Source organism: Rhinopithecus bieti, unplaced genomic scaffold (assembly GCF_001698545.2).
Source record: "Rhinopithecus bieti isolate Rb0 unplaced genomic scaffold, ASM169854v2 scaffold_79719, whole genome shotgun sequence".
Taxonomy (NCBI): Eukaryota; Metazoa; Chordata; class Mammalia; order Primates; family Cercopithecidae; genus Rhinopithecus; species Rhinopithecus bieti.
Window position 1 is genome coordinate 135,300 of NW_016830040.1, and position 22,906 is coordinate 158,205.

The 22,906-nt window shown below is 44.9% G+C and overlaps 1 protein-coding gene and 1 long non-coding RNA gene across 2 annotated transcripts in view; both read right to left on the minus strand.

The window, feature by feature from the left end:
- Positions 1-7,565, minus strand: part of TRIM36 (tripartite motif containing 36) — a 47,548-nt gene extending 39,983 nt beyond the window's left edge. Inside the window, exons 1-2 of the mRNA XM_017865188.1 lie at positions 7,211-7,565; positions 947-1,181 (exon numbers count right to left, since the gene is read on the minus strand). Coding sequence (XP_017720677.1) covers positions 947-1,181; positions 7,211-7,237 — 262 coding nt within the window. The 5' untranslated portion in view covers positions 7,238-7,565. The remainder of the gene's footprint in view (positions 1-946; positions 1,182-7,210) is intronic.
- Positions 7,566-7,952: 387 nt separating this feature from the next.
- Positions 7,953-17,959, minus strand: LOC108524206 (uncharacterized). The gene is made up of 2 exons (XR_001884001.1): positions 17,415-17,959; positions 7,953-8,783 (listed from the first exon to the last, which is right to left on the minus strand). It is a non-coding gene; the product is annotated as an uncharacterized LOC108524206 (long non-coding RNA).
- Positions 17,960-22,906: the final 4,947 nt, after the last annotated feature.

Here is a 22,906-nt window from a genome sequence, read left to right on the forward strand (position 1 = left end):
TGTAGTCCCAGCTACTCAGGAGGCTGAGGTGGGAGGAGCACTTGAGCCCAGGGGAGGGAGGCTGCAGTGAGCCAAGATCATGCCACTGCACTTCAGCCTGAGAGACAGGGAAGACTCTTGTCTCAAAAAAAAAAAAACAGGGATGAGGGATAAAGAAAATAAAACCCTCAAATGGGACCAGAAGGGACAAAACGACAAAAAATAATTCCCTTAAAAGTTATCTAGGAGTAGCCATTAGGTAGTCCCACTCCTTAACTCTGCAGCATTTATCTACCTATTACCATATATGAATTATCAATGGTTTCCTAGTTAGTATTTCAGTGGTCCATTATTTTATGTATCAAGGACTCACGCAGTCAGAAAAAAATCCTAAAGACAAACACAGGATTTTTTTTTTTTTCTTGAGACGGATTTTCACTCTTGTTGCCCAGGCTAGAGTGCAACGGTGCGATCTCAGCTTACCACAACCTCCACCTCCCAGGTTCAAGCGATTCTTCCGACTCAGCCTCCCAAGTAGCTGGGATTATAGGCATGCACCACCACGCCCAGCTATTTTTGTATTTTTAGTAGAGATGGGGTTTCCCCACGTTGGTCACGCTGGTCTCGAACTCCTGACCTCGGGTGATTCACCCACCTTGGCCTCCCAAAGTGCTGGGATCACAGGTGTGAGCCACAGTGCTCAGACTTACAAACACAGTTAATAAGGAGTTTAACACAAAGTTCATGTTCAATATCCAATATCTACTTTAAGTATGAATCAAAAGCCAAGAGTTCATTTTGACATTTCAACAGTGAGGGAGGACCCTTTATAACTATAGTTTCAATTTATTCATCTGGAAAAATTAACCCTCAAGATGACAAAAATAATTTTCCTTCCAGTTATCACTGAATATATATCTATAAGCTTACCCCCTCCACCACCGCAGCCCACAGTTCTAACACATACCTGGTCTATTAATTCGGTCAATTTTATCCATGCTAGGGGAGGGGAGCCGAAGTCGAGGACTGCTTTGATTGGAGTTGTCTGATCCCACATCGTTGAATGAATCATCGAGAGTCAGCAGGAGTTCTTTTACACATTTATGACAGATACTATGTTGGCAAGGAAGAATCAATGGGTGGGTAAACAGCTCCTTGCATGCTGGGCAAATGAGCTCCCTTTCGATATTCTTAATGGTAACCTTAAATTGAGAGTAAAACAATCCAGTTAAAGGCTCTTAGTGGGTAAATATATTAACATTCTTATACCTCTTGAATAAGTACATGTGTTTATTTTCCAAAAGAATTAAAAAAATGATTTTAAAAAAAAATTTAAATTTCTTTTCCCCAATAAAATTTGATACCATCAACTGCCCTCAACACCCATAACCCAGAACTGAAGGAACATGAGATAGTAAAGGGCAAAATGAAAAGAAGAGAAAATTATGTAAAATATTAGAGGACCATGATATTCTATCAAAAATTACAAAGCCATCATCCGAATCTCCATCACCAGTGCACTGATTTAGGACTTCAGTGAAATCCTAAAAGTAGATCATGTCAATAAAAATTTTGAATACAGCACTTACAGTAAGACTATATTCCTATTTAGTGAATTAACGCTGTAACTGGCAAATAACAGGAGCTATTAAACACGAGCTGAGTCAGTATGTTCATGGAACCCCAGTTCGTATCTATTTACAAGCCGAATTATCAGCAATTTTCTATATTAAATGTGACCATTTTTCATATGCTGCAACTGTAATGCAGCTAAAATGCCTGAGGTTCTAATGCTGTATATCAAAGCAATTATCTTAAAAGCACTTCATGAACATGTATTAGTCTATTTTCACACTGCTGTAAATACCTTTATATTTCTTTATATGAAGATACTTCTTTATATAAAGATATTTCTATATAAATTACCAATTTATAAAGAAATTTATAAAGATTTAATTTCTTTATAAAGAATTTTATGTATTTATTTATACAGAAATTTATATCTATATAATTTATAATTTATAAAGAAAAGAGATTTAATTGACTCCCAGTTCCACTTGGCTAGGGAGGCCTCAAGAAACCTACAATCATGGCAGTAGGGGAAGCAGGTCTGCGTTACGTGGAGGCAGGTGAGAGAGAGCAAGAGCAGGGAAACTGCCTTATAAAACCAGCAGACCTTGTGAGAATTCACTGTCACAAGAACAGCATGGGGAAAATCTAACCGTGATCCAATTGCCTCCCACCAAGTCTCTCCCTCAACACCTTGGGACTACAATTTATGATGAGATTTGAGCCTAACCATATCATTCTGGCCCTGGCCCCTCCCAAATCTCATGCCCTCACATTTCAAAACCAATCATGCCTTCTAAACAGTTCCCCAAAGTCTTAACTCATTTCAGCATTAACTCAAAAGTCCAAGTCCAAAGTCTCATCTGAGACAAGTCAAGTCCCTTCTGCCTAGGAGCCTGGAGAATCAAAAGCAAGTTAGTTACTTCCAGGATACAATCGGGGTACAGGCATTGGATAAATGCTCCCATTCCAAATGGGAGAAATTGGCCAAAACAAAGGGGCTACAGGCCCCATGAAAGTCTGAAACCCAAAACGGCAGTTATTAAGTCATAAAGCTCCCAAGTGAGATCTCTGTTGACTTCATGTCTCTCATTCAGGGTTTGCTGATCCAAAGGGTGGGTTGCCATGGCCCTGGGGCAGCTCCACCCCTGTGGCTTTGCAGGGTACAGCCCCCCACGCCACCTGCTTTCATGGCTGGCATTGAGTGTCTGCAGGTTTCCCAGACACGTGAATAAAGCTGTTGTTGGATCTACCATTCTGGGGTCTGGAGGACCACGGCCCTCTTCTCAGAGCTCCACTAGGGAGTGCCCCAGTGGGGAGTCTGTGTGGCGGCTTATACCTCAAATTTCCCCTTTGCATTGCCCTAGCAGAGGTTCTCCATGAGAGCTTTGCCCCTGCGGCAGACTTCTGCCTGGACATCCAGGTGTTTCCGTACATTCTCTGAAATCTAGGCAGAAGTTTCCAAACCTCAACTCTTGACTCTGGTGCTCTGGTAGGCCCAACACCATGTGTAAGCCACCAAGGCTCTGGGCTTGCACCTTCTGAGGCAATGGTCTGAACTGTACCTTGGCCCCTTTTAGCCACAACTGGTACTGGAACAGCTGGGGCACAGGGCACCAAGCCCCAGTGATGGCAGCTGCAACCCATCTGGAACAGTTGCTGCAAAGATGCTGGCTGCAGCTGGGAAGGCACAGCCGGGCCTGCTTACTCTGCAGAGCCAGCGGGATCCAGAAACAGGCAGGAGCCCTTACCCATTTCGAGTTGGTGGGGAGGGAAGCCCCACGCTCCCGGGTGCAAATGCAGCCACCCAGCTGTGGACTAGGGCATTCCTATGCTCTTGGTGGCCCAGGATGCCCCTCTTCCCCTGCATGCTCAGAAATGCCTGCTCCTGCTGCTTGGCCTCTCCCCATTCCCAGTGCCCACTCTGATTTTGGAGAAAAGCTGTGGCCAAGCCCGGGCATTGTCATGACCTGGTCAGGTGTGTGTGTACTTGAGGAGATGCTGACACACTAGGCCCCTGCCACCTCAGCCCCCTCTGGACTTTGGGTGCTGATGAACATGGGAGAGAGGCCATGTGCAGGGCTGAGGGTGACTCAACATGGTACTTGAATGCATCCCTCAGGTAAAACAGTCTGGGTACTACGAATGGCAGTGGGAGGCAGACAGGTTCCTGGGAGGAAAGGGACAGATCCCTGCTGAAACCCCACCTCAAGCAACAGACAGCCTAAAGCTTAGGGTCCAGGCTGCCAGTTCCACTGACTGGAGTGAGAACTTACAGTGAATTTTCTGGGCCCACCCATGGCCACCCATTGGCCAGTCAGCACACACTTCCTCCCCTCTGAAGCCCATATAAACCACAAACTCAGCCAGACTCTGGCAGATGATGGGACGACTTGCCTGAAGTTAAGAGCTACCCACTTGGGTCTCCTGTCCGCTGAGGGCTGCACACTCGACAAAATGACCTGCCTGCAGAGAGGAGATACCCACTCTGGGGCTCCTCTCTGCTGAGAGCTGCAGTTGTTGGGAGGAACTGCCTGCAGAAAGCAGCTACCCACTATGGGTCTCCTGAGAGCTATTCTTTTGCTCAATAAAGCACCTCTTCACCTTGTTTACCCTCCAGTTGTCCATGTAGCTCATTCTTCCTGGACACAGTACAGGAACTCTGGACCTGCCAAATGGCAGGACTAAACAAGCTGTAACACAAACAGGGCTAAAATACACCCCGCTGCTCGCCATGTTGTGAGTGACGAGGAGGAGACAAGAGAGGAGACAAGAGCTGCAGCCCTTTAGGGAGCCTGGACTTACGAGCTCTCCAAGCCAGGGCTGTGACATCCTCTTTGTGGCTCTGCAGTTCCTGGCATCTCCAAGTTTCTGGGTGTCATCATGTTCCACAGTGCTTGTAGTGGAAGCCACTTGTGGTACACCTTTGTTCCAGCCACAGCAAGGAGCCGGCACCCATGCTGGCACCTGGACCTGACTGCCCCGCCACGGCCAGCATGCCTGGCTGCACACACTGTACCCCGTGCTCACTCACTCATGCACCCCTTGCTGCTCTGCACCTGGGCTTGCCCTTGGCAGGTGTGGGGTCTGGGCCATAGTGAAAGTCAAGCACAGTCTGTCAGGCCAAGTGGGCAGAACAAGTCCAGTGGGCCTGAGCAAAACTTGGGCAAAGACAACACTTGCCACAGAGGTTTCTGGCTGGCAAAGGGACACCCTAAGAATCCTGTGATACCGAGGCTGCACACAGCAGCAGGGCCCTGGGCCCACTCCACTAAACCATTTTTCTCTCCATTTTTCTCTCCTAGGCCTCCAGGCCTGTGATGGGAGGGACTGCTGCCAAGATCTCTGACATGCCCTGGAGACATTGTACTCATAGTCTTGGCGATTAACATTTGAGTCTTTTTTACTTAAGCAAATTTCTGCGGTTAGTTGAATCCCTGCCCAGAAAATAAGTTTTTCTTTTCTAGTCCACGGTAAGGCTGCAAATTTTCCAAACTTTTACGCTCCGCTTCCCTTTTAAATGTAAGTTGCAATTTCAGATCATCTCTCTCAAGTTCAAAGCTTCACAAATCTCTAGGACAGGGGCAAAACACTGCCAGTCTCTTTGCTAAAGCACAGCAAGAGTCACTTTTACTCCAGTTTCCAACACGTTCCTCACCTCCATCTGAGACCACCTTGGTCCGGACTTCTTTGTCTATATCACTAGCAGACTTTTGGTCAAAACCATTCAACAAGTCTCTAGGAAATTCCAAACTTTCCCACATCCTCCTGTCTTCTTCTGAGCCCTCCAAACTGTTCAAACGTCTGCCTGTTACCCAGTTCCAAAGTCGCTTCCCCATTTTTGGGTATCTTTACAGCAGTGCCCACTACCTTGGTACCAATTCTCTATGTTAATCCATTTTCACAGTGTTATAAAGAAATACCCAAGAATGGCTAATTTATAAAGAAAAGAGATTTAATTGACTCACAGTTCTGCATGGCTGGAAAGGCCTCAGGAAAGTTACAATCATGGCAGAAAGGGAAGCAAGCACGTTTTACATGGCAGCAGGCGAGAGAGAGTAAGAACAGACAACATTGCCTTATAAAACCACCAGATCTTGGGAGAATTCACTATCACGAAAACAGCATGGGGGAAAACAGCTCTATGATCCAATCACCTCCCACCAAGTTTCTCCCTCAACACCTGGGGATTACAATTCAAGATGAGATTTGGGTGTAGACACAAAGCCTAACCATAACAGAATATTAAAAGAGTGCAGAAGACCCTTTAAAAAGGTGTATAAGCACCACTACAAATGCTCTCAATACTACAGGCTTTCATTATTTTAAGTGAGAAGCATTTTAGATTCATCACAACTAAAAAAGTTTGATGACCTCCTATCAGTTTCGCCATCATTTCTCTATGTAGTTTTTTCCATGTATCCCAGACTTCAAATATATGAATCCTATAGTCAGCATCCCTGCAATTTTAAAAATAGCTCAACTTCAAAGCACTTATAACCTTGTACAATCGTTTCAGCTACTAGAAACACATAGAAAATTAAAATTGACTTAATGTAATGAAATTTAAAAATGTATGCTAACCTATTCTCCCTAAAGTGACACAAAGTGCTTCAATAATCTCTGACAATTTAACCGCATTAGAGCCAACTGGTTTTATCATTGTTAGTGGGTGTTTCAACGCAGTCTCTTGCTGCATCACTCAAATATGTGATGAAGAGCCATATCACCTCCCAATTATTCATGGATTTGGAAATAAGATAACCAAACCTCACAATTCACATCAAAGAATACAAAATATTCACATCGTATCTCTATCTCATTTCACAAAGGGTTTGGCACCTAATTCAAAAGAAAAAGAAAATCTTGTCTGGGATGTCCAAAATAGGTTCTTACATTCCATTTTATGTATCAATATGGTCAGTTACGGTTTACTTCTCTGGGGGAGGCTCTAAAATCATTTCCATTTTTCTCGTACATGAAGCAGTGTCTTGAATCTGACGTTTTAATCACAATGGACATAAAGTGCCAAAAGAAAATTTAGTTCAGTCATTGAGGGAGAAACAAACTGATTAAGTGTAACGAGGCGGCTCCCTCAATTAAGCGGTTCCTCGGGAAACTTCGGAAGAATTGCACATTCGACACCTTTAAACAAAAACACTTGTAGGCTGACAGCTGCCCGGGCCCGGCCCGCCCCCCGCGGGCAGGCGAAGCCGGGGAGGAGCCTCTGCCCCAGGCGGCGGCAGCCGGCCCGGCCCGCGGGGGTCACGACGCCTAGACAAAGGGCGGTCCCGCAAGCGCGAGGCACGTGCCCCAGCTTTCCGCCCGCACCCGACTCCCTCACGCTAAGTAATTCTGCAGCCTGAGCTCCATTAGAGAGAACCTCCATGATTCCCGGAGGTGCTCAGGTGGGCAACCACCGGATTTGGGCTCTTCTCCGGCTCTGGGGACCCCACGTCCGGCTCCTGGGGATAGAAAGGGGACGCCCCGGGTTGCAGAACCTAGCCCCGGGCGGAGGAAGGCAAAGAGGAAGCAGGATCCCCACACGACTGTCCCTGCTCTCCCGGGAGGAGGCACCCTGCGGGCTCCCGGCGGAGGAAAGAGAAAGAGCAGCCAGCACACCGCCCTCGAGGTGGGGGGCGGCGGTCCCCTGCGCACTCACCGGCGAGTCTGAGCCATCGCCCTCCATGGCTGCCTTCTGCCAGGTGTCATCAGCGGCACGCTCCCCTCAGGCACACCGGCAACCCCGCGCAGGGTCTGGTGGGCGGGTCCCTGCGGCGGCCGTGGAGCCTCGGTCCGAAGCTGGAAGACGCGCTGGTCAGGCGGACCTGGCCAGCGGACCGACGCGGGGAGAGTAAGCCGGGGCCGGCGAAAACACAGGCGCGGGAGAAGCAAGCTCCGCTCCCAGCGACGGCCCCGGGAATCCCGCCCAGCGTCCGGCTGCGGCAGCGGCTCCTGCGGACTGCGGCTGGGAGGGGCGCCGCGCAGAGACCTGGGCGGGGCACAGCGGGGCGTGGCCGGGGCGTGGCCGGGGCGTGGCCCAGGCAACAGCGCCAGCCGCACAAAAGAGGCGGGGCCGCCTGGGCTGGTAGGCGGGGTGTCTGAGCGTTGGGCTCAGCGGGACTCGGCTCGGCGCGGGTGTGGCACGCGGCTGGGAATCGGCGCCCTCCGCCGCCACCTCCTCCCTACCCAGCAGCCCCTCACTCCCACCCGGGCAGCAGCCCGTCGCCCGATGCCAGGCTGGGGGGCCTCTGGGGAGCGGAAGTGAGGGCAGCCGGGGGCGGTGGGCGGGTGCCGGGGCGGCGCCTGGGCGGGCAGATCTCCGCTGCGGCAGAGCAGCCGGCTGCAGCCCTGGCCCCTCGCCCCGCGCCGCCCCTCCGCCCTTCAGTTTGCTCCCACTGCGCTTTCTTCCTTCGCGGTTCGAAGCCCCGCTTCCAGGCTCAGCACAGGACGCTGCGGGCGAGCGCGAGCCTAAGCCACCTTCCCTGCATGGCCGCGGCGCGCACGGCAGAGCTGCGCAAGGCGCCCCGAGTGAGACCCCGCCAGCCCCTCCGCCGTCCCCAGCCAGGCGCGGCCTGGGGTTCCCTGTCCCGCCCGGCTCGTCCCCGTTCTCTCCTGGCTCCCTCGTTGGGTGAACTTCATAGTCCCTAACTGGGCACTGCGCACTCGTATCCCGCTTTTTGCTTCGATACCCCAAGTCGCGAGGTCACGACACGTTCTTGCCCAGTGGCGCGGGGACCGCCTGCAGGGTGGGGATTCCTCTCCCGGATGCTGGCCAGGGACTGAATTTAAAAGGCCGCGGAAAGGGAGCGACCCCCCGCCACCCGGGCCTCGGCTTGCCTCCTGAGGACCAGGACAGAGGGTCCTGAGTGGCTCCGGCACCCCCGCTTCAGGCGCGCACCACCTCAGGGACTGGCTGTGCACATGTCACCTGCCACGGCCCAGGTGTGTTTCTTGTGTTGTTTTCAGGACACACGGAGAACAAATTAACTTAGGATTATTAGATCACGCCACTGCCTTCCTGGCTAGCTAAATAATTCATTCGTATGTATTAGGCTTTAAGATGCCCTAAACTTCTGGGTAAGTAGGGACTACAGAGCTGTAGCGAGACGTCCCTCTAGGTTTTAAAATGCTTCCCACTTGTATTTCCTGTTTGGGAGAAGTCGCGCTGTGGCGAGTTGCGCCGTCTTCCCACAGCCCTGCCTGCAGCGGTAGCCTTGTCTCCAATCCGGCATCTAAATAAGGAGTGTAGAATTAAGAACATTGAGGGACTGCAGCAATTTTCTCTAATAGAACACCCTCCATTTACAGATGAGGTGAACAGAGGATGAAAGCTTTGCCGGGTAATAATGCCTGGGCTGTTCTGATCCGGATTCATGCCTGTTCCGTGGCCGCAGGTGCTAGACTTGAGAAGGCTTCCTTCCCACAGGTTCTGAAAAGTGCTAATCAGGAGAATAACAAATGCCTGCGTGAATTAGGTGCCTATATATATATATTTTTAAAGGCTCAATCGTTAGAAAGCTTTATGAGTCTTTCTCACACTGGCCTTTGAGCGAAATAATTCCCCTTGGGCTGTAATTTCACATCAGCACACCTGCTTTGATCCAAAACTTATTAGTTGACACAGTAAAAGTGATTAGAAGTCTCCATTAGCAGGAATTAAAAATAAAGCCTGTATAGACAATATTTTGGTGAAAATACATTGCTATGGCCTTCAGATTTGCAAATCAGACTTCACTGAGCTATCATTTTCTACCTGATCCACAAAATTCAAACATGATGTTAATACACTTGGCAAAACTGTGTCTCAAAAAAAATAAAAATACTTATGCAGTGGGCACAACCTTACCATTATCACCCCAGTATAGGTTTTAGTTGTGTGAGCAACTATCTATTCATCCTTCTGAAACAGATCATTTGGTGGTATTTTTGTTTTGGTCCCATGAGATGTTTAAGACCTTATATTAATGTAGATTTGAGGACTTTCTAAGCCTAATTCTTTCAGAGTATAAGCGTCTTCTTGTTTTAAAGTAAATTTTGTGTTTGTCAATTTTTTGAATATTTTTGTGCCTCAAAGATGTTCAAAGTTAAAATAATTCACCAAGTAATGGTATCATTGCGTATTTCTCTATCAAAATTAAATATAAGATTTACAAAGCCTCTCTTATTTTGCTCAAACCTTTTTGTGGTAGTATATGTTGGTACAGCTTATCTGAAAGGGACATTTTACAAATCCTATCAAAAATTTTAAGTATTTATACCTTTTGACTAAGCAATTCCACATCTAAGAATGTTTCTACTGTAATACTTGCATGTGTGCACAAAAGCATGTACAAAGAGCTTATTGAGACCTTATAACTAAATATCCATAATGTACATTCATACCATAGAATACTATGCAGCAGTTAAAATCAATGTACTGATGACAAAGGATTTCTAAAATATGATGGGTGTGGTGGTCTACACCTGTAATCCCAGCACTTTGGGAGGCCGAGGCGGGTGGATCACCTGAGGTCGGGAGTTCGAGACCAGCCTGGCCAACATGGTGAAACCCCTTCTCTACTAAAAACACAAAAACTTAGCCAGGCATGGTGGCGCACACCTGTAATCCCAGCTACTCAGGAGGCTGAGGCAGAAGAATCACTTGAAACCGGGAGGCAGAGGTTGCAGTGAACCAAGATCGTGCAAGACTCTGTCTCAAAAAAAAAAAGTACAAAACCATATGGATTCTATATGCTGCCACTCTGGCCAAAAGATGAGGCAAACAAAATTATAGGCAAACAAAATAAGCATCTGGAATAGAGCACAAAAAATGATAACCATTGTGGAGAAGTAAGGGGTAGAGTCAGGTATACAAGACTTACTCTTCACTCACATGTATTATCTTTGCATCTTATATGTACATGTTATACTTCTAAAACTTTTTCATGTTAATCCGTTCTATCCATAAACTTTTAAAAACAAAAGGTGGGGGGAAGATGACAAATACAAAAACTGCCATTTTAAACCACTGCTTTCCCAGTTCCCTGATCATTTCTGTCTCCCTGGGCTGCCGTGCTTTGTGTCAAGTCATCAACTTCTCTGTTGCAACATCCAAACATCCCAGTCTCCCAGGATACCAAGACCCTTCCCAGTTCCTCAAGTTAAAATCCTGGTGGGTTTTGTTTGCTTGCTTTTTATCTTCCTTTCTTCTTCCCTGTCTATCTCTGGTCAGCCTTAAATCATAGGTTGTTGTCAGATTCTGTTCTTTCTCATCCTCACAGCCGATTCCCATGCCCACTCTAAGTCCCCTCTCCACATGCCTAGCAGCCTATCAATTCAGTATTTACAGATGACGTTCCATGTGTGTAGCCCTGTCCTCATGCCTCTATTTGCACAAGGAGCAGAATAAGCTACAGTCCTGGACCACAGGCAGCTTGGTATTGGAACATAATGGGGCGAGGGGGTGTGTGGACACGTGTATTCGAGAGAGAGAGTGTGTGTGTGTGTGTGTACGCACATGAGTTGGGGAGCAGGAGTTAGAGGAAGGGTGATAAACTTGTAGTAACAATGTTAAGTCTGGTAAAGTATCGAAGGCCTTTATACTTTTGTAGATGTTGAGCAGCTTTGGAAGGCTTTTTAGCAGGAATGGCATGAAATATCTGAACTTTAAAAAAATCATTATTCCCCTATTTTCCATTGTATATGCTATCCCTTGGTGCCTACTCCTCCCCAGTTTGGAGTATCCTAGCACCTCCTATTTCAGTAGTTTATTTTAAAATCTGGGTTAAAATGCAAAATAAGAAAACCTATTCCATTCTTATCCCCCTAAGTTCACAGACCTTCAATACTCTTGCCTTCATTGTGGTATCTTATTTTCCACTTCTGGTATCACTTAATTGCTCTTCTATCACAGGGACATGAGCTGTCTCACATCCATCTACTTCATGAAGTCCAAAAGGTCAACAGTCGCCCCTCTCCAAACACACACAATTCAGTCTTTGATAAAACAGAGCCTCAATCAATGTTCATTGCTTGATATTTAAAATATAAACCCCTTACCCTATAAACCATATACTACTCCATAAGCTGACTTGGTCTCTTTCCATATTGATTCCTAATACCCAACAAGAGATTAAATTTCTGGCTGGGTCAGGACCTAATGACCATGGTGCATATTAACTGGTTTGATCTGAGATCAGACAGGCAGGATACTACCATTCTATTAGTATATATTCAACAAGAAATAGAAACAAGGTAATATGGCCATATATTCCCTAAACCCTGCCCCCTTTTGGGAACCCCTAATCATTAAGCAACCATAGATATAAAATCAAGAGAGACCCTGGACGTACAGAAAATAGAAAGTACGGAAATAAAGTAAATTACAGGGTTTTAGAGTAGATTGGCACACAGACCACCTGTACTACTGGGTATCAGGAGGTTACCAGTGAAGGGATAATGAATGGCATTGTCTATCAATTATTGACTCAAGCTTCTGACAGGCCAAGCTTACCAGTCATAAAGTATTTCTATGGGAACAAAGTCAGAGGAGAGGAGTCCAGAGAGCCAGCGAGTTCAGATTTCCACTACCTGGCCAAATCCTCCTCATCTTTCAAGTTGCACTTCTGGAGCCTCCTTTATTAGTTTTAATTTCATTGATTATCTCCCTTTATTCTGAACTCTTCTAGCACTCAGTTTAACACAACTACCTACTCTTTGTACACTGATGTCTGATGTTTTGTCTTCTCCACCATTTAAACTTTTATTTAAGACAAAATCTCGTAAGCGTTTATCTACCAAACAGTAGCACCAAAGCAACAATTTGCAATTAGGAAGATGAGAGGAACCCAGTGCTGCTCTCACAGACACTTTTCCATTAATGATGAGTGTATTGGCTGCATAACTAGTGGGCAAAGAGGTTTTTTGGCCAACTTGAGGTAAACAAAATTGGTAGTATTTTGAGGCAATCTAGCAGGTCCCTCTCTGTTGACCACACCTCATTATTCTTCCCCTCAGGGTTACTAGATTTAGTAAATAAGAACACAATACACCCAGTTACATTGGAATTTCAGATACATAATTTTTTAGTATATGTTCCAAATATCACATTGCACATATTCTAAAAAAAAAAAAAAAAAAGTATCTTAAATTCAAATTCAACTCCACACATCCTGTATTTTATCTGTCAACCCTACCTCCACTTCTTAATGATCACAGTGTGGATATAAGGTGTCTCAAGGCCCAACCCTGTTGTGATAAAAGCTAGAAGTAATAGCTTTCATTTATTGAGGGCCTATGATGTGTCAATAACAGTATTAGGAAACTTGCATAAAATACTCATTTAACTCTTGTAGTAACCCTGTGAAATAGGTATAATTCTTTTCAGAGAAGACATGTAACAAGTAAAATTCCTCTCCACCTCCACCCATAGATTAAGTAATATGCTTAAGATTACATGGCTATATACTAAAAAGCCAGGATTCAAACCCAGGTCTCAGTCCAGCATCCTTATTGCACTGCCCACAGGTAAGTATACAACACAGAATTTACAATTTCACTAAAAATCGGATTTAAACACCCTTTTACAAAGTAGCTTAGGAGACGCTTTTTTTTTTTCTTCAAATTATCTTTAGCGCAATATAATAAAAAAAGAGGAAAATTGTATTTATGAAATTAGCTCTTTTCAAATAATATTGCAAAAATCTAAATCTTCTGCCTGCCTTCCCTACTCTCCACAGCACATACATTTTGCCCAATTTCAATACATATATTTTAAAAACCTTTAAAAAATACTTTGTAGGCCGGACACATTGGCTCACCCCTGTAATCCCAGCACTTTGGGAAGCTAAGGCAGACAGATCACTTGAGGTCAGAGCTCAAGACCCTGGCCAATATGGCGAAACCCTGTCTCTACTAATAATACAAAAAATTAGCTGGGCATGGTGGCGTGTGCCTGTAATCCCAGCTACTAGGGAGGCTGAGGCAGGAGAAGCGCTTGAACCTGGAAGTGAAGGTTGCAGTGAGCCCGAGATTGCACCACTGCATGCCAGCCTGGGCAACAGAGTGAAACTGTCTCTCAAAAATAAATAAATAAATAAAAATACTTACACAGTGGGAAAACCTTACTACTATCACCCTGGTTTAGATTTTAGTTGTGTGAGCAACTATTCATTCTTCTGAAACAGATCATTTGGTGGTATTTTTGTTTTGGTCCCAGGAGATGTTTACGACCTTTTATTAGTCTAGATTTGAGGACGTTCCAAGCCTAATTCCTTCAGAGTGTGTCTTCTTTTTTTAAAGTTTGTGTTTGTAAAAATTCTTGAATTTTTTGTGCCTCAAAGATGTTCAAAGTTAAAATAATAATTCACCAAGTAATGGTATCATTGCCTATTTCCCTATCGAAATTAAATATAAGATTTACAAAGCCTCTCTTATTTTGCTGAAACTATTTTACTCCTTAGATATGCCTGAACAGTAATTATTAAATTATGGGAACTGAATGTACCTTCTGTTTATTCACACATAAATGTAAATATGCTAATGCACAAAATACAAACAGATATACTAAAACTTGAATTCATTATTCCTTGCCATCAAATCTTCATTATATGATTCCAGAAGAGTGTATGATGGTGATAAAAAAAATTAGTGAGGCCAATCTTTCAAGAGACCAAAACAGTTTGAAAATACTGCTTTGAGTAACCTTAGATATTGACCACAGATTTGGAAACCTCTTTTAATCCAAAGAGATTAGCTGCAAAATAAACAGAAAGACAGCTTTCAGAAATGGTAAAAGTTTCACTGTTAGTGAAATATAAGGAAATACATTTATATTTTTAAGCCTCTTGAGAATGATCATAAGTATTAACTACACTTATGCAGTATTGTTTGATGAGCAGAAAGGTCACAATGGCACATATCACTATGTACTTTAAATATTAACATAGCCATCACAATAGAGTAAATACGCTGATCCAGTTTGTCCTGTAGGTTTTAGGTTACCCTAAGAAAAAAGGCTCACTTCCCACATTTCAGAGAACATATGGTATGCTAATTTAATTTGAAATAGACACACAAACTGCTGCCAGTGGGGAAGGAATGAGATTGGATGTGGGCATGAACTTCCACTTTTTACTCTGTAAAACTTTCTGTGAAGTTTGAATATTTCACAACAAGCATATACTCAGGTATTAAGTTTGTAAAATGTAAAGCTATGTATTTTTAATTATGTGCAGTTTGAGAAGTCCAGTACAGGATGAAACAAATCTGGGGGAAAAGTGAGAGAAATTAAGAGGATGGTCAACTCAGTGGTCTCAACTTTGAGGGATGGTGGGGCGGGGGGCAGGCCAACTACAGGCCTCTGCTCTCCTTTAACTCCCGTAACTAGACCAGTTTCCCATTATTCATTACATTACAAACCCGAACTACAAAGTGGAACCTAACTCCACAGAGGAAAATAAAGCAAGTCAGTCTCAAAGGTCTGCTATTCCATGGTTAATATTCAGTGTTCAAATCCTGTATAACCACACACAAAACAGGGGTCTTAAATGGGCTAGGGCTGGGGCTGCCGGGCAGGGCAGGATTTGAGCCTGAGGAGAGTGGGTAAGAAATAAGCTTACATTGAAATGGTTAGGAGGCTACTGCTGACCAACTCTCCCCCTCCAACCCCCACAAAACAGAGAGGAACTGTCCTAAGTTCTTCTTGGGAGAGACTGCTTTCCACCCTCAGATATTTCAAAGGGACACCGGGCCTTTCCACGTTTAGAAGTCAACCGGGAATGCTCATGTGTTTGCTGCAGGCCCATTGCTGAAGCCTAGTGAAGAGAGGCAGAGAGAGAGAGAGCAGAGAAATCCAGTAAATGAAGCCAGAAACTTAGTTTGTTTTTTCATTATAGTGAACATACTATGATGAACCTATTGCTATTCTGAGAGGGGTTTTTTTTTTTGTTTACCTGACTTGATTATAATGAGTTTTAATGGTTCTGCCCTACTTCCCCATTTCGTGTTCATGGGACATCCATCGGTCGGCTTCACGGTCACCTGAGCTGTTGTTAACATGCAAATCCCTGGGTCCTACCCCGAAATTATTCTCTCAGAATTTCAGGATTTGTCTGTCATTGAAGGAAAGTATAGCCAACTAATACAATTCTGGCTTACTTTGAAGAATGTCTGAGCACCATAGGACAAAATTCATCTATCATCTTATTCTCCACCCTATCAAGAGTAGTCCATTTATTGTGTTCAACCAAAGGCATTTTTCCTCCCTGACCCCCAGCCCCTCGTCATTCCCAAATAGATGTTCCTGTCAGCCACTCTCCTAGACCTGGGCAGTCGGGGCCCTGCTGCACCTCTCACTCTTTAGAGGCCCTGGTTCTGGCCCTCCTCTGTCTGCCTGCCTCTTTGCTCAGAGCCACCTCTTTCTCGGGGACTTCTCTCCCCACGGTCCATTCTTCAGAGGGAGGGGTGGGCCGCAATATGCACCCTAGGCCCGAAGGGTGGTCAAGGGACTGCTGCTGGGGAGACAAAGAGCTCGGATACACTGGTCAATGTGTGTTGAATGCCCCTTGAGGTACAGGATGGAGCCTGGGCTTGGAAGAAAAGTGGAACGAGGGTTCTCCATTGGTACTTCCGACCCGGGGTTGTAAATGGTAGGGAAGGCCCGAGACAGCTCCACTTTCGCAATGTTAATGAATATTCTGTTTCTGATGAACGTATTCAGTGCCTGTAGAACAAGAGAATTCAGAGAGGCGGAGGGTTCATTTGGGACTTTTTAGGCTGAGTGCATTAAACCAGCTCACCAGCCCCGGGACCCTAGGACTGTCGGGCATGAAGCTAAAACTACTCCATATGCTATATATATAGGCGGCGTTGGAGTTAGTGGGTTGTGGGACTGCAGGGTTTCAGGCGCTCACATCAGAGCTACAGAATCATCCTCCTTTCTGTTAACCGCGCGCAGGGAGTCGAGTGCTGCTTTGTGCCATCACCTCTTCTCGAAGCTCCAGGCTCAGCAGATGCTGACGCCCTTTCCCGCCTTCTCTCCGCCTGCGAGTCCCGGAGGGCAGTGCGCGGTGCAGCCGCCGTATTTCCCGACACGTTCCGCCTGCAAACCACTTAGGAGCTTCCGCCGGCAAGTCCTGGGCGCAGCGCGGGGCGCAGCCTCCTGCACGGGCTCAGGCCCGGCCCCGCCCCGCCCGCCGAGGGCGTGGGCGCGGGCGCCACCGACGGCGCCAGCCTGGGTTCCTAAAGGCTCCAGGACAGGTGCGGGCTGCAGTCTCGCTCCTCCAGCATCTTCCCCTCCCTACCAAAAAAAGGCTGCTTTACATGTTCCCGGCCTGGAGCAGCCGCAGCTGCGGACCTGGAAGGAGGCCTGCAAAGGCCAGGGCAGGGCGAGCGAAGGTGCTGCCCCTGTTTCCCGACCACATGCCCTGACTGCGGGCTGACCCACCCCACCCTCCAGCCTGTTCACTCGCTGGGCGGACCCTCCCTCCACGATCCGCGCCGGACAGGCGAGGTCACCCGCTCGAAGTCACCATGCCTGGGTGGCCTGGTTGCGCGGGGGGCGTCCCCTTGGCCAACGCCCGCCCTCCTCTCCGTCTTCGGACGCTGGGCTCTGCCCTGCGGGGTCCGGGAGACCCGGCTGCGGCCCCGCTGGCCCCCAAATCGCCCGAAAGTCCCCTCTTGGCGCGTCTCAGAGATGCCAGGCAAGACAGAAAAGGCGGCTGCTCTGCATTCCGCAGCTGCTGGGACACCCGGGCTGCGAGCGCGGCCCCGGACCGCAGCCTCCCGCCCTCCCGGCGCTGGAACGAGCACGGACGCCCACAGCGGCGGGCCCGGCGGTGCCGGAGTCGGGGGCCCAGGCCGCGGCGCCCCGTCCCATCACTCACCTTTCCTTTAGTGAGCAGTTCCAGGATGTAGCCAAACTCGCGCATCTCCCCAGACTCCGACATGTTGACGCCCCTTCCCAAACTCTGCAGGACCGACGCGGGGGCGTGGACGCCGTCTTTTCCCTTTTTCTGCGTTTAGTCTGAGTGTTCCGAGCGCCCCGCCCTAAGCTGTTAGCCCGCAAAAGTGAGAACGCGCCGGGGAAAGGAGGAAGCGGGCTGGGGTGGAAGGACAGCCCTCGGGGCTCCTGGGATCCGGGCGCAGCGCTCCGGGCTGCGCGATCTAACGGAACAAACCAGGGCGGCGGCGGCCGCGAAACCTTCACCAGGCGGGGCTGGGCGCGCGGAGGCTCCGCCTCCTCGGGGGTCGCGGCCGCGGTCGGACCGCAGCGGAGACAAACAGGCGCGCACACAAAGCGGGTCGGCTCGGCGGAGCGCGGCCCCGGGTGGGCAGCCCCGGCCTTTATCGCACGCCTGGAGGTTGGCCGTCCGGGCTCTCGGCGCGAAGATCGGGAAAAAGCCCCATCGCGCTGCTCGGAGGTGCGAGGCCAGGCAGCAACGAATGCAGAGGAGGCGCAACAAAGGGGCTGACTGCCAGCGCCGGAAAATAAACACATAAGTGAAGGCCAGGAAATGGCAACGGCGCATCTCGAGTCAGCCTTCCTGAAATCCAAGAGGTAATAATGACCAAGCCCCGCGCTTCTGAGACGAGAACAAATACAGGGATTGTATTTTAAACAAGTGTGTAAGGCCAATTGTATCTCCATATCCTTTTGATACTCAACTTTCCCTTAACAATAACAAAAAAAAAGAAAAGAAAAGAAGAAAGAATAAAAAGAAGAAATAAGAAGAGGAAGAGGAAAGAAAAGAAAAGGAAAAAAAAATAGTCAGCCAGGTTCCTGGACACTCTCACCTTTAGTGACCACAAGCCCACTTTTTAAATTATTTGTTCCGTTGGTTGAGTTAAAGCGTTCAGTGCATGCTTCTTATATTTCTATACTTCTTTTTATAACAGCAGCTTCCCTAGGAGGCTGCAGCCGAAATGGCCTCAGACCGTACCACATCTTTGCTTCTCTTCAGAAGAAAACTTGGCTGAACAAAGTCAGTCCCAGTCTATCACTCTGCTCTAGGCAGTCTTTGCGATTAAAGGCTTGATTTTTTTCTTTACAAAAGAGAAAAGAAAAAAAGCTGCCAGCAATAATTAGATTAGACACGAATAAGATTTACTACAAGGTTCGTGAAACCACTTTCCTTAAGCAAGTTGGCAGAGTCTGCATTGCACTCAGCAACAGTGGGCAGGGTGGTGTGTCGAAATGACCTATTTTACAGGTACGTGTATAAGAGTTTTGCAGGCTTAAAGAGACATGGGGGTTTTTCTTCTTTGCCTCTTTCTTTTCTCATTTTCTAATTTCTCCACTCTGGTCCAGAAATCCAGAAGTATACACATTCTTTTTTCAACACACCTCTCCGTAAAGCTCCAATAGTGTTGCTCTGTAACTGTTGTTCTACCAGAACTTGGCTTCTTCAGTGTGTTACTTTCCTTTATGAGCTGGTGCTGAAAACCTCTTAGAACAAGCAGCAAAAGTTAACATGCTGATGTTCACAGTTAGGGCTCTGTAGGAGGCAAGACACAATCATAATGCTTCTTGGATATACAGCTGGAAGCTTCTTGTCCCTCTTAAGTTCTGTAGAACTTCGTGTATACTCTTTGCGTCCACAGGAAAACTAGTAGAATTCAATTAAGGTCTGTAGCATCCATAAATGGGTTCTTGGCTACTGTTAGCAACACTTGATGGATTACCAGAAAGAGATATTGCTCTAAAAGTGAACATTTTTTCACACCCAGAATGGATTCTGGCTCCTGATTAAAAACCACAGTGTTTGAGCTGAACAACTAATCTTATGTCTGCATTACAAGCAGGAGGGAGAGAGACAAAAGAGCACACAAGGCATTTGTTACCCCTTAGAAAGCTTCCCCCAGCCCCATCCAGTGACCTCCACTTACACCTTTGTGAGAAATGGGTAATATGCACCCCTAGCTCCAAGGAAGGCTGGGGAGGTGATTATTTTGTTCTGGGAACATTGCCACTCTAAACAAAATCAAGGATTTGTTCGTAAGGAAGAAGAGGGGACAGATACCAGGTAGAAAGTTGTTAGTTTCTACTAACCTGAGTGAGTCCATTCAACTTCCAGAGTTTCAGTTTTCTCTTCTATAAAATGACTGCTTTTGACTAAATGGTCTCTAACCCCTTCCTGTTCTGAACCCTAAGATCTCTGGTCTGAGGATCCCTTTGCCATCTGGCAGCATTAGCTGCCATTGTCCTCCCTGAAAAAAACTGCTGTTAAAAAAGTGCTATCCACCTGATCACTTGCTACTAGAAAATATTCCAGGGAAAATATCCTTATCGGTCGCCTAGATTCCTACCCAAGACCAAGAAAGTGGTGGGGGCAAGAGTTTTAGAAAATGTAAGTTGGGTCCTGAGCATTTATTTACTCCAGTACCTGGTGGTATTTACCACTCTTGATTGTCATGGTGTGAAGAGCACTCTGGAGCATTAAAGACCTTTCAGAGAAGACAGGCATACAAAATGAAGACAGCATTTAAATGTCTTCTGAAATTCTATGCATGCACTTCAAAGACAGAGGGTCAGACTGTTAATAGGCACCAAATAAAAGTTGCTTTCTTATTTCCCTTTCTTCTAAAAAAAAGATTAAAATCATGTAAATTTAAAACTTCATTCCCTAAAAGAACCAAAATTAAGAAAAATGTTAATTCATATTTCTCTAAAAATAAGAATAAAATTAACATGACAGATACTGCTTCACAGGGGACTTCCCCACCTAAGAGGAAGATATTTAATAGAGGGATTATGTGATGTGTGAATTTTTCACACTGAGAAGACCAGCAATATTAAAGGGTCCCTTGCTGTGGAAAATCTGCTAATTGCCAACTTTCATCAAATGGAGAAAATTCTTCAACTGCTCTATTGCCATGCCAATTATTGAAATAAGTATAACTTATAGAGATTCACAACATTCTATTTTCTCCTTCTGATGGTAACCAGCATAATACATAATAGCTTTAACAAATAACATCAACAAAATACACAATCGAAGTTTTCTTTTAATGATGACACATAAATTGTATTTTGAAGGTTTTGAATTTAAAATCTATGATGATGAATGTTCAGCTTTTAAGAGTTAGAGACTGACCTAAAATATCTTACTCTTAATAAAATCTCACATTGTCTTAGTTTTTTATTTCAAAACGTAAACCTAAAATCTGACTGATACCTGTACTCAAAAAGATCATTTTTAAAAAAAATCTTATTTTTTAAATAAGCTTTATTGAGGTAAAATTTATATACCATAAAATTCACTAATTGTCAGTGTACTGCTTATTTTTATTAAATTATGGATTTGTAACACCATCTCATAATTTGGTTTTACAATACTGGAATATTCATTTATTAAGATTTTCTTTAATTTTTTCCAGCAATGTTCTATCACTTTTAGTGTTCAGATATTGTACTTATTGTATTACATATTGCAAGGTACTCCTTTTAATATTATTGTGAATGAAATTGACTTCTTAATGTCATTTTTTGGATTGTTAATTACTGTTATATAGAAACAACTGATTTTTGCATAAGGTTGTGTTTTACAATGGGGCAAAATTCACTTATCAATTCTAGATTTTATTTTCAGATTCCTTATAATATCATCTGTAATTAAAGACAATTTTATTTCTTCCTTTCCAATCTGTATGCCTTTATTTTTCTTGCCTTATTGCTCTGGTTAGAACCTCCAGTAGAACCTCCATTGAATGCATGCAGCAAGTGTGGGCATCGTTGCCTTATTCCCAATCTTGGGGAAAAAGCATTCATTCTTTCACCATTAAGTACTGATTGGTTTGGCTACATTCCATGACTTTTGATATGTTTTTAAATTAAGTTAGAAATATTTTAAAATTTCCTATTGTGATTTTTTTCTTTGACCCATGGGTTATTTACAAATGTGTTAATTTCCAAATTATTTCAAATTTCCAAATCATTTACATTTTCTATTTGTGTGTTGATTTCTAATCCAATTCTGTTTTGAGCAAAGATCATCCTTTGAATGATTTTAATATTTTAAATATATTCAGCTTTTCAGTGGTCTAATGTGGAAGTCAGCAACTTTTCTTAAAGGGTAAGATATTAATGAACATTGTAGACTTGAAGCCATATAATTTCTGTTACTACTTGTCTTAGTCTGTGTTGCTACAAAAGATCACCTGGGGCTGGATAATTTATAAGGAAAAGAGGTTTATTTGGTTCATGGTTCTGCAGACTTTACAGGAAGCATGGTGCCAGCATATGCTTCCAGTAAGGCTTCAAGAAGATTTCACTTATGGCAGAAGGTGAAGGGAAGCTGGCATGTCAGATGGGCAAGAGGGAGCAAGAAAGAAAGGAGAGGGATGTCATGCTCGTTTTAACAGTCCGTTCTCATGAGAACTAATAGAACAAGAACTTAACTCATTACCATGAGGACAGCACCAAGATATTCATGCAGGATCCACCTTCATTACCAAAATAGCTCCAACTAGACCTCACCTCCAACACTGGGGATCACATTTTAACAGGAGGGGACATATATCCAAACTATATCACTACACAACTCTGCTGTTACAGGATGAAAGGGACTATTGACAATAGGTCCACAAATAGGTGCACAAATGAATGTGGACATGTTTCAATAAACATTTATATATGCAAATAGGCAGCTGAATAAGCACATGAAAAGATGCTCGACGTTATTAGTCATTAGGAAAATGCAAATCAAAACCACAATAAGATACTACCTCATACTCGCTAGAATGGCTAGAATCAAAAACAGAGAGAATAACAAGTATTAATGACAATATGGAGAAATTGGAACCCTCTTAGAATTCTTAGAGCTTTGAATTACCATATGACTCAGCAAGTCCACTCCTAGTTATATACACAAACAAGTTGATAACAGGGACTCAAACAGATACTTGTAATTCATTGCTACATTTTTCACAATAATCAAAAGGTAGAAACAACTCAAGTGTCTGTCAATAGATGGATAAACAAAATATATATACATATAATGGAATATTTTTCAGCCATAACATGTAATGAAGTTTTAACATATGCTACAATATGGATGAACATTGAAAACATTATGCTAAGTGAAATAAGCCAGAAATAAAAGGATAAATATTGTATAGTTCTACTTATATGAAATATCTAGAACAGATAAACTCATACAGACAGAAAGTAGAGGGGCTGGAGAGATTCTGGAATGGATTGTTTAATGGATAGAGTTTACATTGGGAGTGACGAAAAAGTTTTGGGTATAGATAGTGGTAACATTTGCACAACATTTTGAATATAATTAATGCCACTCAATTGAGCACTTAAAAATGGTTAAAAAAAAAAAAAAAAAACTAGGCAGCTGGCCCTTGGGCTCTAATTTACTAACCCATG